Genomic DNA, 13,863 nt, shown 5'->3' with positions numbered 1-13,863 from the left:
CTTCCATGTTTCTGTCTTTGGACTCTTCAGTCTACCTGCGTGTATCAACCAGTTCCTTCAGGTTTTTCTCAGACCTGTTTAAAATTTTACCTATAAACACATTTTTCTTCTTTTTATACTGGAACTAGAACTAAATCACTTCCTGAAGTGAAACTAAATGACAACATTACATCAGCCCAGGTAAGATAATGACTTTTACAGCCAGGGCTGAGGTTCCCAGCCCTGGCCTTGTGAGCCCATGCCTCCTCCATCAGAGTCTCACCTTAAAGCTGCCAGTGTGGACATCCACATGACTCCTCAAAATGCCCCTCTAGTGTTTGGGCAGCAGAGTGAGGCCATGGGGAGAAAAGAGCAGGGGGTTATACTGTACCAAAAGACGAGCCAATCTGGTTCATGACTCACAGCCTGGCACTCAGATGAGCTCCTAGGTTTGGGATGCTCTGGGCTCAAGCAAAAGGAGTTTCCACAAGTTTGTACTCAGATTTTAAGTTCAGTGTCCAATTTGTTCATCCCTCAATGAAAGTGAGTAGGAAGTGTTTGAGCTTCTTTCCTACCCTGCTACAACCCTCCCCAGTCTCTGCTCACTATATCTACCTTCAACCAGTAAAAAAAAACCCTCTGAAATTGTAGTTCTGATTCTTTATCGAGAAATTTTTTATGTATTAGTGCTGGGAGGAACTTCGTCAGCAACATGGAATATGAGAGAGGGACAGGATGACCAGAGCAATCAAGGCCAGTTCCTGCCAGGGGGGTAAAAACTACCCACCAGCTTGAAGTGAGAAGGGGCTGGAGGAACTCAGCAAAACCCATTGTACAGCAAAACACTCTGGTGTACAACTCAAAAGCCAAAATTATAATGCTGGATTTTCTTAAAGGACCTCTCAGCCAACTACCAGGCCACTGGTTAGGGTATTGTTATTGATGGCATGTTAAAATGCTCATTAGATATATGGATTTACTTTTTCCCTCTCATATAACTAATTCAAATACAAACCAAGTTTGTTATGTCTCCATCCAGTTTGTCATTCCCATCTGTGAACTGAGCACACTGCAAAATCTCCCAACACAGCTGACAACAGTCAGAGCTGTAGCAGTCATGGGGTGAACCGACTGAATGTGGAGTAGGTCAGCATCAGCTCAAGTTCTGTCCTGCAGAAGAATCCCCCAAACTATCACCTTGTCCTAGACTTGTTTTTCAGCCTGGTGTCCTTAAAGTACTTTTCCCCTGGATTTTACAGTAGTTCTCTTTAACATACTGGTATGTCCTTCACCATTTTTAGCTCCCTTTACTCAGGACTGTATTTAACCCCACAAGTTAATGCATTTAACAATGGAAGTGTGTTCTCCTTGGATGCTACAAACAAATTCAAATACACCCATTTCCTACTGTTCTATCCATCTTTCTTGGTCTCCATGTTTTAATACAGAAGCTTAACAATGTGGCTTATGCATTTCCTTGTTTGAAACAAGGCTGACTGCATGTTTCTATGGTAAGTGTTCACATCTGGAGGGGATTTGTAAATGCCATAAGAATTGGATTCCTCAAACAGAAGTGAGTAAGACCCCTGGTGATGCACATTGATGTGGCTTTTTGAATATCAGGTGAATAGCACTGATTTACATTGCCTTAAAAAATGTGTGGCATTGTTTGAACTTCAATTCCAGTAGCTTTAATCTTTACTGAAGCTTTTGGGAAAAGAGGACAATTTAGTGTTTAGATTCCTGCCTGCTCACTGTAGAGAGGAAAGCAGTGCCAAGCTGTTTAAAGATGTGGTAGTATCTGGAAATTATCTGGCAATCCTACTATCCCCAGCTGATATTTTCTGAACAGAATAACTTTTGGTAAGACCCAGTATGTGCCCTCAGTTTACTGAAGTAAATAAGAGCCTGACACACAAGCCACTGCTATGTGTCATGGCAGCCCTGTTGTTGGTTCCTCTGGCTCTAAGGTGATTCATCACTACCCTGAAAAACAGGCAGCCCTGGCACTGCTAGTCACCCCACAGTAACATGGGAATGCTTGCTCTGGGGAAGCACAGCATATACTGCTAAAGAGAAAATAGCTCCTCCTTTTCCTGAAACCTGGAAAAAACTAGTTTCAGGAGTAACAAATAAAGCTGTGATTGCCTTTTTCTCTTTCCCAAAGGTTCCAGGCCAAAGTAAATATTCTTACTGCTGTTAAGGGTTTTTTAAAATTATGTTAACAGAGTATGACCATTATATTCCATTTCTTTTTCCCTTAGTCACTTTTAAACTGTTGAAATCCTATGATTTTTTCCATCTCCTTTTGTTGTACTACAAAATCTACATCGTGCTCCCTAACAGTTAACTCCACTGCTGCTCCACATCCTCCCTCACACCTGTTTGAACATTCTTGTGGTTGAGTTTGGCAGGCTGCTCCCCTGGCCTTTCAAACACAAGCTCCAACAATACCAAGAGACACTAAAGCCTCCTTTATACCCACCTGCTTCACTTACACAGTGGCACCTATACTGCCTGCAAGGCACCTTTCTGCTCAGCCCTTTGCCCCTAGTGATCCTCATGCCCCTGGTTTATTTAATCAAAGTAAAGTGAAGGTAGAGTCAACATAGAAATGAATGAAAGAAAGCTTGAAAGAACAAAGAAATATTCTTAACCTCTTGCTGTATATGCCACAACTTCAGTAATAGTCTTCCCTCAGGCTCTGCTCCTAATGATGGAGCAATATCCCAATTTACACAAGAAAATCAGGGACTTCAAAAGGAGTTTCTAACCTCATACCTCATTGATCTCGTTGTACAGCACTGCAGGGAACAGAGACCTGTAGTGTTTAACTGGTGTGGGATCTGAAGCTGGTACCCTAAGGCTTTTGTTGTACACATTGGCTCTCCATTGCAAATCTGGCTTAGCCACACAGCAGAGTCTTTTGGCAAAGGCAGACAGAGAGACTCTACAAAGGAAAGGAGTAAATTTTCTCCCTCACCAGCAAGCACCCAGTCACCTCCCAGTAGCATAATTTTTAATTTCTTGGTCCAATTTTCCTTAGCTTAGTACCAGCAGATAAGATACCTAGAGCTTCATTTGTCGCACATGCATAATCCAGTGCATTTCTCAGATCATGGAATCACAGAAGATGCTGAGTTGGAAGGGACCCCTGAGGATCATCAAGTCCATCTCCTGGCCCTGACCCCAAGAATTACACCATGTGCCGGAGAGCGTTATTCTTGAACCCAGACAGGCTTGGTGCTGTGACCACTTCCTTGGGGAGCCTGTTCCAGTGCTCAACCACTTTTGGATGAAAAACTTTTTCCTGACAGCCAACCTAAATCTCCCCTGACTCAGCTTCATGTTGTTTTCTCCTGTCCTTGGTCACGAGAGTGAAGAGATGGGCACTTGCCCCTTTGCTTCCCCTCATGAGGATGTTGAAGACCACAATGAGGTCTCCCCTCAGTCTCCTCCAGACTGAACAAACCAAGAAGATGGATAAAATTCACATCCTGGGGAAAGCTGAAGAAAGAGATTAGATTATTTTTTTACTGGTGTTACTAAGACCAGAACCTAGCAAGAGCTTTTTCATCTTATCTTTTAGACTGATTTGTCACTTTCTGTGCTCTTAGTAATTACGATGCACCTACAGGCAAGTGTTTTAATGCTTTTGTTAACTACATATGGGGGCTTTGCTCAAATTTCCTTGATCTTAGCAGGAAAAAAAGATAAAGAATGAAATATGAAAAATATACACTTGCTCTACATATACAGTGGGAGATAGAGGACTGGCTTAATTTCCAGAGGACACTGGTTTCATTTGATTGAAAGGCCACATCATTTTAGCATGGACAAACTCCTGCTAAGGCAGGAATCTTGTATGTTAGGGGATAGGATCTACTAGAGATTTATTTCTTATTTTCCACAGCTGATAAGAACAGTTTCTGGAGTATTTTCTGGTCTGACTGAGGCCTTTGAATACAGCAGCTGTACAAACAGGTGACAGATTCACCTTCTGCCTATGGAAAGGGACCATTGGAAAAGGATTAAGAGGCTGCAAGCCTGTGCCAGCATGGGTGTGTGGTGTGAAGGGCTGGGAGCCTGCCATGCCAACCCCATACCTTTGAGCCTGAGTAAGACAGAGAAGGTGACTGGGAAAAGCGCAAGTGGAGAGGAAAATCAAGGAGCTTTGGGCTCCATTACAAGGCTGACCTTGTGAAGGGTCATGCACAGTGACAAGTCAGAGAGTCAGTCGTGTAGGGCAGGAGAAAAGGACATGCTCTGTAAGGCATGGAGCAGCAGGGCAGATGTGAGAGCCATGCAGACTCCTGTCACCCGTGGTGAACATACCACAGTACAGGGAACACCCACCACAGTCTGTGTGTGTTGTAGCTGCAATGCCCTGTTAAGTGGAGTGGAAAGGTGGGTGCTAGTTGGATGGGGACCAACAGGAAACTAAACAAAATACTGTAAATAGACTGTTTAGATTAAGTGCAGAGGACAAGAATAATAATGAGAAACACTTTGATGGTTTTGCGTCTCATTCTTTCTCCTCCTCTTACCAAAATGAACAACTTTGTAATGCAAAAAGTCCACCTCTAGTTGTCACAACCTACCTAAAGCTGGTTTACAGCTGGGTGTCCATCCCATACACAGACAGCACTTGGGCCCACACACATAACAAATGTTATGTATTAGAAGCTGACATTCCAGCCTGGGTATAGTACTAGGGGAAACGCACTCGAGTAGCTGGATTCAGCACCATGTCCTTGTATTTATGTGGATGTTATTTTCTGTTTCACTTATGTGCCTTACGCCTTGGCCCTGTTGATGTCAGGAGCTGTCGCTTCACCCTATTAAATATTAACTGCTTGGTTTTCCAACGCAGCACCTCCGGTTCTGGGATAAAGCCAAAGCTGGGAGCGTGGGGCAGGCTCCTGAGGAGGGCTGGCCCACTCATTCCACCCCAGCTTCTCCCTTTCGGGCACGGCGCGCTCGGCTCCAGCGGCCTCTGGGGTCTGGCAGCGGCTGATCCCCTGGCGTCCCCAGGCGGGAATGTCGTACCCAGCGCTGCTGGACAGGCCGACGGCTCCGCTCGCGGGCCGGGGTGTCCCGGGCCGGGCAGCCCCGCCTGACGCAACCCGGGCCCCGCTTTGCCCCACGCGCGGCGCCGCGAAACCTCCCGCCCTCGTTGCATCACCCGGGCGGGGCGGGGCGGGCGGTGCGGGCCGCCTTTAAAGCGCCGCGGCGGCAGAGCCGCCCCACGAGCCCCGCAGCCGCAGCCCCGACATGAAGCGCGACCCGCAGAGCCCCGAGGAGCGCCCGGAGCCGCCGCCACGCCCGCTCCTCTCCTCCTCCTCCTCGCCCTCGGGGCAGGCGGAGGGCGCGGAGTTGGCGGCGTCGGTGTGGATCTTCGGGTACGGCTCGCTGGTGTGGAGGCCGGGCTTTGAGTTCACGTCGCGCAAGGTGGGCTTCATCCGCGGGTACAGCCGCCGCTTCTGGCAGGGGGACACCTTCCACCGCGGCAGCGAGAAGACGGTAAGGGGGGGGGGGCAGCCCGGGGGGGCCGCGGGGCACCGGTTGTCGCGGCTCGGCTCTAACGCGCTGCCTTTTCTCTGCCCACAGCCCGGCCGGGTGGTGACGCTGCTGGAGGACTGCGGGGTGAGTACCGGGGGCGCTGGGAGCTGGCCTGGGCGGGGGGTGCCCGCGCCACCACCTGGAAAGGTGTGTCGGCAGCCAAGTGCTCTTGAGCCCCGCCGGGATCGTGGAGGGGGGTGTGGGGTGCGTTACCTTTCTCTGCCCTGTTATCAGTTGTGCGGAGACCCCCAGAGTAAGGGAGCCTTGATTTGAAACATGAGCGGGCGGTTGGACAGGCCACTGCAGTTACAGCATCCCGTAACCACCTTGCTCTTTCACTTTCAGGCATGCACGTGGGGTGTCGCCTATGAAGTCCGTGGGGAACAGATCGCTGCATCGCTCGAGTATCTCAACATGAGAGAAGCTGTCCTGGGAGGCTATGACACCAAGTTGGTGAAGTTCCACCCTCAGGAGAAAGATGCAGAGGAACCCATCCTGGCTCTTGTTTACATTGCAACACCTCAGAACCCCTCTTACCTTGGCCCAGCATCTGAAGAAGACATTGCAGCTCAAATCATTGTCTCAAGTGGTTGCGCGGGTCATAACATTGAGTACTTGCTGAGACTGGCAGACTTCATGCGCTACTTTTGTCCTCAAGCAGAGGATAAACATCTCTTCTCCATCGAAGAAGCTCTTATTTCCATCCTTCCGTGTCTATACTACACAGAGGACTCTCTAGAAGAAACCGCAAGTGTCCCTCAGAAGTCTAAGAGTTGAAATAGGAATTTTTTTTTTTGCAGGGTTCAGGAGAAGGGACATAAGGGAGAAGAAAGCAGTGGGGACAATCTTAACTCTGATAAAATATACTGGACTGAGTGAATAAAGGGAGAATTAGCAAGTAGTTGGGGAGGGAGGAAGCGGAGAGTAAAACACTTCTATAGGACTTGCAATTAGTACCTGTTACACTCCTTATCTGTAGCATCACCATACCCATCACTGCTTTCCAGATGGAGAGCAGGGATCTTCACAGGAACTCTGCTCTGGAATATTTGCTTCTGGGAGTCAAACCTGAGGCCCTCATTTTCTTTAGAGAAAGAGGCTCATCTATTCTGTGCACTTTCTCTTTTTTTCTTTTTTTTCTTTGAAAACTAGTTGAGCAGGACTTGACTAGGTTTAAGCAGTATATATGTAATTCTACCTCAGATTGGCAAAAAGCTGCTTGTGTGGTGGTGGAGACTTTGGCAGATTCTGCCAAATAAAACCTTTTTTTTTCCCCTGCCTTGTCCCACCTCTAGTACAATGACCTGGCGCTAAATTTTAGAACGTTTGTGCAATATTAAGTGAGCAGGCCTCTTTATGCTCTTGTGGATCCTACTTCTGTATGTTGTGAAGGACCACAGTAATGCACTTATTTTCTAAAATGTCATACTGTATTTATTATGTGTTATATTTCCTCTTAGGAGGGCTATCTAAACTACTCACATGCCACAGTGCTATGCAGCCCACATTCAACCTTGCATTTGTGCCTTCTAGTTTTAAATCCATTTTCTGAGGGCTAAGCCTGCTTTAATGACAAGCTTTTGTCCAAGCTTCGCTGACCTTGTGCTGCTACAGATGTAACTGACTCTGTAAGAAATGGTCATGCCTGTGGGGAAAGCCTGTGCTGTCTGCAGGAAAGCTGTCAGGATGCAGGAGAGTTTTAACTAGCCCTGTACTGCATTAACCTCTGGTGCTTCAGGATGGGTTTCTGCAGAAGCATTTGAGGGTTCTAGTTCCATACAGGGGTGTCTGTCTGGCACACTTTCATTTGACTGCAAAGGACCATGACTGAGCATACCTGTAAGCCTGTGAGCTGCTGAAAAGCCTGCCTTGATCACGTTAAGTAGAGGCACTGCTGCAAGCTCAGACTTTTCAGCTTCACATATTAACAGCATGAAAACCCATAGTATTTTGTGAGAAAACTGCTGCTACTGCAACTGCAGCAAAATCACTCTTGAGAGCTGACCCCTGGGACTGTTGGCTCCTCCCAAATACCATGTGTTTTTTTAATTATAAAAAAGGCTAGGGTCTGTTTGTATTACTGTGGCTTGTATGTATATGAAGTGATAAGGTGCTGTGCCCAGTAATAAAACAAACTGACAAAGTCAGTCTCATGTACTTTGGTGTTGGTCTTTTTCATTATGGAGTTACAGTTCAAATTAAGAAGTCTGGTTGGTTGGGGTTTTTTAAATGGTGATTGTTTTTTTTAAAAAAAACCAAAGCCTTAACTGCTAATTCTGCTGAAGCTCCTGTGGATTTTTTGTGGGTTTTGTTTGGTTTGGTTTTTTTAATCATCTTGCTGCTGAGCAGCATGCCTCTGCTATATCTACTGGAAGAAACTGATTGACTCTTTCCCTTAGAGAAAAGGGGATTCAGTGACTTTCTCTTTCCAGCTCTTGTTGATTGTGGAGTGCTGGTGCTGACAACAGACACAAGCCAGCCCTCCAAACTCTGCAGGGCAGGCACAGAAATGTAATTCTTCCTTGGCAGGTCAAAGGATTTTCATTCTGAGTGTAACTTGGCATAGCTGTTTCCAAGAAGTAATAGTGGAAGGACCAGAAACTGCAGCTGCAGCCAGATCTGTTGGCTGCAGTCAGGGAGTCAGTTATTTTTCTTCTGCTTTGCGCACCACGTGGTGTGTACAGGGGTAATGTGTACATTCCCACTGCTCTAGTTACCAGCTCTGTCAGTGCCAGAAGATCACTGTACCTACCAGTATAACCTGCCTCAAGGCTTGAATGATGGAGTGAAAACTAATTGAAACGACTGAATATACCACTAATTAAAGGCAGTTGCGTGTTTCAGGGATAACAGACTAGAGAAAAGTACACTTTCCCTGTCCTGTGGAGGCTGTCACTTTGGCTGAGCAGCTGTACCATGGGGGCTGGGGTATCCTCCAACTGGAAAATCAAAGGGTTAAAGATTGAACTTACCTGGAGGGAAACACTCCCTTACTAGGACAACACTGGGGTCAGATTCTAGAATAACTCCAGATAAAACAAAACCATCTTCACACCAATCTTCCCAGGCACAAAGTTGCCACTGACAGGAATTAATATCAGATGTGCACTGAGCAACCTGCATTGCCCTTGCACAGAGAGAGCCCCTTGCTTTGTTTGTCCTGCCTAGCCTGGGTTGGCCCCATGATCTTCTGCATCTGGTAAAAGACAAGCAATGAATGCTTATGAACAACCCAGCTCCACTAGGAATGTTCCTTCAGTGGCTGTTTCTTCTTCCCTGAAAAACTTCACTGTTTTAAGCACAGGTACACTACTCCACTGAACTACCATTTTCTTTCCAAGGAATTCTTTGTAGTGGACTTCCAAAAAAGGACCCCATTTTCCCATCTGAAGTGGTGAATATGGCAGCTTGCTACTATCACCCTGTCACTGCATTTTCAAGTCAGTAAAACAAGGTATCACGTAACTGCTTTCTCCCAAGGCTTTTATTGTGTCCCGTGAGTCTGGGAACCGGTCACATTTTGTTCAGTTGATGAATTTAAAAGGTTAACATCCCAGATTTGAACTTTGGCCATGTGAGTGAGGAGAGATGGCACCCTACAATATTTGCTACATGCCCAGACTCCGTACTGCTGCTCAGAGTTGGGGGTTGCTTGCCTCTGATGAACCAAGTGGGAGGAATATAGTTGCTGCCTGGAGGCAGTCTCACAACCATGGCACTTGGGAGTGCCAGGTCAATGGTGACACACAAAGACAGTGTCCTACCCCAGGCATATTTCACTATAGGTTTCCTCTCCCCATGCCATGTCTTGCCAGCCCAAGAGAAGCAGCTGGCTGTGGGTGCAGCTCCAGCTTCCGGCAGCTCTGCCACTGACAACTGGCCTGGGAAAGAGCACTCACCCCTGTCAGAGGGTGGGACAACCAGTGCTGTCAGACACTTCTGGAGCTGCTTCCCTATCCAGTGGCTTCCTCTCGCATGTGCAGTTTTCTCTGACTTCCCTATGACAAGCTTGTGCCTATCAGGTCACCTCACATTAGAAACCAATTGCAATGGAAACACATTTACAAGCGCTGTCAACTGCATACTTCCCAAGTCTAAAACCAGCACAATTCACATTATTTCAGTTCCTTCTTCAGCCTTTTCCATTTTCCTGCCCAGCAGTTCCCACACAGTCTTGGAACATGGGCCTGAGTCACCATTTCCTTGAGTGCATTAAGACAGGACCTACCCAGCTGTTTTGCAGTGCCACAAGCCAACTAAATGAAGCAGATGACAACAGAGGCCCCAGCCTTCATATATTAAAGCACTCCTGAGGGCAAACAGTCCTTAAAAGGGCAGGGGAAAGGATAAGGAAACAGCAATGTTAAAAGGATTTAGAGAAGACCAAACCAAGAGGAAAAATCTCTGGCTCTTAGGTGCTACAGTATCATCTCAGTTTCAAGGTGGAGTGTCCAGAACAGAGGAGACCACACAGGTAAACCTATCAAAGTGATTCCAGCCTTAGTAAAAATGTCATTTAAATACAGCATCTCCAAGGTGTGAACTTACCTGTTCTCCATGTACTTCTCCAGGTCAGAAAATTAGCGAGACCAAACTCCTATTTGTGGCTGATGGCAATAAATGCATGCAGCTTGGCAAGGGAAGGAGGTGGTAGGAGAGGGGAGAGGAGAGGGAACAGACCAGCTTTCCTCAAATGGGTGCAAAAGCAGCCAATGGCTTGGTCAAGTCTACCTTTGAGCATCCCAAGAGTGGGGCCAGCATAAACTTCAAAGGCTATTGAGGAGCCAGATCAGGATCTCAGTCCCAGGAGGAGCTGAAGGGGGGAGCTGCCGCTCTGCATGCATATCCACAGGCTTGAGAGGGTCCCTGGAGCTCTGCCATGTGTGGCAGGGAGAGTCTTGCAGGTGGCCTACAAGTCACAGGGAATGGCACATGATGGACTTAGCATCTGTTACAGGAACTGCAGCTGGTTGTATGTAGCACATGTCATTCCATATGTGTCTGCTTGCTGCTCAAGAGACAGGCTGAAATGTGGATTTAATTACCTACAGATGTTTCACAGGCAGAGGAATAGCAAAAGACAACACCCCAAAGAACGCTTATCACCGCTCCAGATCGGCCCCAGCAGCAGGTGCTGCTCTGTGAACTGGTCACTGGAGCCTGCAGAGGCTACGCTGCTCTCCCCTTGCAGCAGAGGCACTTTGTGCACACTGAACATGGGGTGGAGATGTCCAGAAACCACATCTGGCTTGGTAACAGCCTGTTGTTTGGCTCCCACTACCAGGAAAGCTTGGAGGGAAAAGAAAGCAGGGGAAAGAAAGAGGGTCTACTGGATGTACAGCTGCACCAGGACAAGGGAGACAGACTTTGCTGAAGTATCCAGACATTGTCAGCTGTGTGCTTTGACACTTCTCCATGTAACACATTACAGATAGTTCGGTGCCAGAACAGGAGCTCTGCTGACATGTCCCAAAACCTGGTAGTCAGTCTAGGGCTGAAAATTTAAATCAGGTGTATCACATTCAGTGCAGTAATTTCAGCCCAATGGCAGGAGGGAAAACAAATGAGCAGAATTTGGATGCGAGATGTTCCCCGAGTCAGACTTCTTTCTCACTTTGGTGCCACCAGTTTTCATGACAGGGCACAGACTTCATGAGTACCAAATTCAGAGTGTTTTTTAGAACTCAAGGACCGATGCAACATAAAAAGGTGCAGTCCCAATGCATGACTGAGCAGTGATGTGCTCTCATCACTCAGCCAGCACTCAGCCCAGCTCAGTACAGAATCAGTCCCTGTGCATGGGAGGAACAGGAAGGGATTAATAAAATTGATTCACAGTCAGGCTGTGAAAATACACTTGCAGCGAAACTAGCTGCTGCTCAAAGGACTTATGAATTTCCTACTAACTAGTTGCCTTGTCTTAGGTGAAAACCTCCCTGATTTATATGCTGTATGAAAATTATGAGAGAGGCCCCTTGTGGCTTTGAAGGAGCCTTGAGCCCTGGAGGGGAGGGAGGGTGGAAGGAAGTGGGCATTCTGGGCAGCGCTGGGGAAGCTCTACATGCTTTGTTTACAAACCCTGTACACTTTTGGTTTGGCTTTTGGATGTGTTTTATCCTTTCTCAACTCCCTTTTCATCTCGTTGTAGTGCCAGCCACACTGATGAGTGTTTATGCTTGCGAATTCCTGAAGCACAGCCAGTACCTTGAACTCTAGAGAATGAGACTGAAATAACGTAAAAGGTCAGGGAAGTTCAAAGACAGAGGTGCTGTTTTCCTAGCTGGGGACACCACACTGTTCCCAGACCACGCTGGGCTGCTCTGGGAACACAAGAACAAAGACTTCTCTCTTACGTCCTCCTGTTTATGCTGCTTTTTGCCTCCCTCACCTCACTGTTTTAAAAGGACTCATTTCCACGAAGCTTCAATTAACCACGGGGGATCAATGTGGCCTAAGCCTGACAACTGAAGAGACACCTGATAGCTACCGGCACTTAAAACTCCTGTTCCAAAGGAAAGGAGAAGTTTTTAGCCCACTACCCAAGTCCTGCTGGCTGACACAGCAGGAGGAAGCCCCAGAGTGCTGCTTTGTCCACAAGCAGGTATCAGCTATTGAGGCACCTGGAAATCTCTAAGTGTTTCACTCACAGAAAGGCAAGTCAGAGGGTGACTTTTGGAGAGGTTTCGTGTACCTGTGCTGGTTAGCGAGCCTGACCTTCAGAAACATGATGAACCTGCACCTGAGCTGGCTGGGCACACGCTGGGTACGTGCAGCTGACCTGTGCCGTGCAAGCAGAGAGAGCTCTGGCGTGCTGGGCACCCCGCCCATGCTCTGCACGAAGCCGTGCAGGCACTTCCAGCCGCACATCTCTGCAGACCGGGGCCTTCACTGGCACCTGCCCACACATGGCACGATGTGCTCACTTGCACAGCACCACACCCACCCCACGTGCTCTCATTCGCGGCTGAAGGAGGCTAGGGAGTGGTCTAGGATAGCGTGAGCACTGGGTTTCATTACTTTCTGGCCTCAGCTCTCTGCTTAAACTGAGGCTGTGGACTGAGAGACCCCGGCAGCACAGACAGTATGGAAGTCATTTCACAGACTCACACCCAGACCACTCACAGCAATTATAACCTCGTCTACAAACGAACCGCCTGGGGGGCAACCACAGCCAGTTTGTTGATACCAAACTGTCTACACAAAGCATATGTGACGCTTGAAAACACTTAGAAAACAGACTTTTAAAAGCAGCTTTTTATCCCGTCCTTGTCTAGACGGCACACCAGCCTTTCCGAACTCCGAGTCCGCACCGAGGAAGCGCGTGATGCCACGGGAGGGAGGCAGCAGGGAGGGAGCAGGCGCTGCCCCGGCCCCGGGGAGGCGAGGGAAGGCAGGGATGCCCACCTCTGCCCACCCCGCGGGCACCTCACGCCGGGGCAGCGCCGGAACATGTGCTTCCACGTGTCACAGCACCAGCCAGCGCCGCAAGTGACCTCCCAGGACTGCGGCTGAGCCGTTGTTGGATGTCCTGGAGGTGCACAGCGGTGGGAGATCCTGTTACAGACAGCTGGGATCAGCAGCTCTGTCCTCAGTGCTTCTACTGACGTGATGAGCTGAAATCTCTCGTTTATTCTTGTTTTCCAGTGAAGTACTTATTTCTTTAAGTAAAATTGAGCCAAAAGCATATTTCAAACAGCTAGCAGGTTCTTAGATTATACATAAATTCATTTTAGATTATACATACATGCATTCTTTGGTCTGCTTTATAGGAGTGTGTTTTACTTCAAGTTGTTTCTCTCCACAAACACACAATCCCACTTCCAGAGAGGGAAAAGTGCAGGAGTGCCCAGCTCCCCACAGCTATGACAGATGCTGCTTCTCACCTTTCCTTTGACAGCAACTGTTAAGAGACTCAATCACCTCTGGACATGTTAGGCAGGAGCCAGATGAAAGTGTCTCTTGCTGCTGCACAGCAGAGTTGATTCTGGCAGCATTTCTGTCTCTAAACTACATATATATGAATCTATTCTTGGGAATACATCGTATAATTTGAGGGCAGATGAGCTCAGGACCGAGGGAAAAAAGTAACTGTGGGACTAGCCTCATTCAGAATAAATATCCACTGTTCTTTTTCCCCAGAGCATTGCTGCCTCATTTAATTTGATGGGAGGATGTTAAAAATGAGCAGCAGTTCAATTCCTTTTTCTCTTGCATGGTCCTGTTCATGCCTTTATGCACACAAATGCAGGGGACAGTTCCCCTCTTTGACTTTTCTCTGGCAAACCACTATAGCAACACCTGCACATCACTGCGGCACCTTGG

General features: G+C 47.7%; 1 protein-coding gene across 1 annotated transcript; it reads left to right on the top strand.

Annotated features, from left to right (window-relative positions):
* Nucleotides 1-5,198: 5,198 nt before the first annotated feature.
* CHAC1 (ChaC glutathione specific gamma-glutamylcyclotransferase 1) lies at nucleotides 5,199-7,698 on the top strand. The gene is made up of 3 exons (XM_039553321.1): nucleotides 5,199-5,502; nucleotides 5,590-5,625; nucleotides 5,887-7,698. The coding sequence occupies exons 1-3, from the start codon at nucleotides 5,254-5,256 to the stop codon at nucleotides 6,316-6,318; spliced, it is 717 nt and encodes a 238-aa protein (XP_039409255.1). The 5' UTR covers nucleotides 5,199-5,253; the 3' UTR covers nucleotides 6,319-7,698.
* The last annotated feature ends 6,165 nt before the right edge of the window (nucleotides 7,699-13,863 follow it).

Source organism: Corvus cornix, chromosome 5 (assembly GCF_000738735.6).
Source record: "Corvus cornix cornix isolate S_Up_H32 chromosome 5, ASM73873v5, whole genome shotgun sequence".
In the NCBI taxonomy this organism is placed as follows: domain Eukaryota; kingdom Metazoa; phylum Chordata; class Aves; order Passeriformes; family Corvidae; genus Corvus; species Corvus cornix.
The sequence above is the reverse complement of the archived record's forward strand: the minus strand, read 5'-3'. Positions and strand labels throughout refer to the sequence as shown.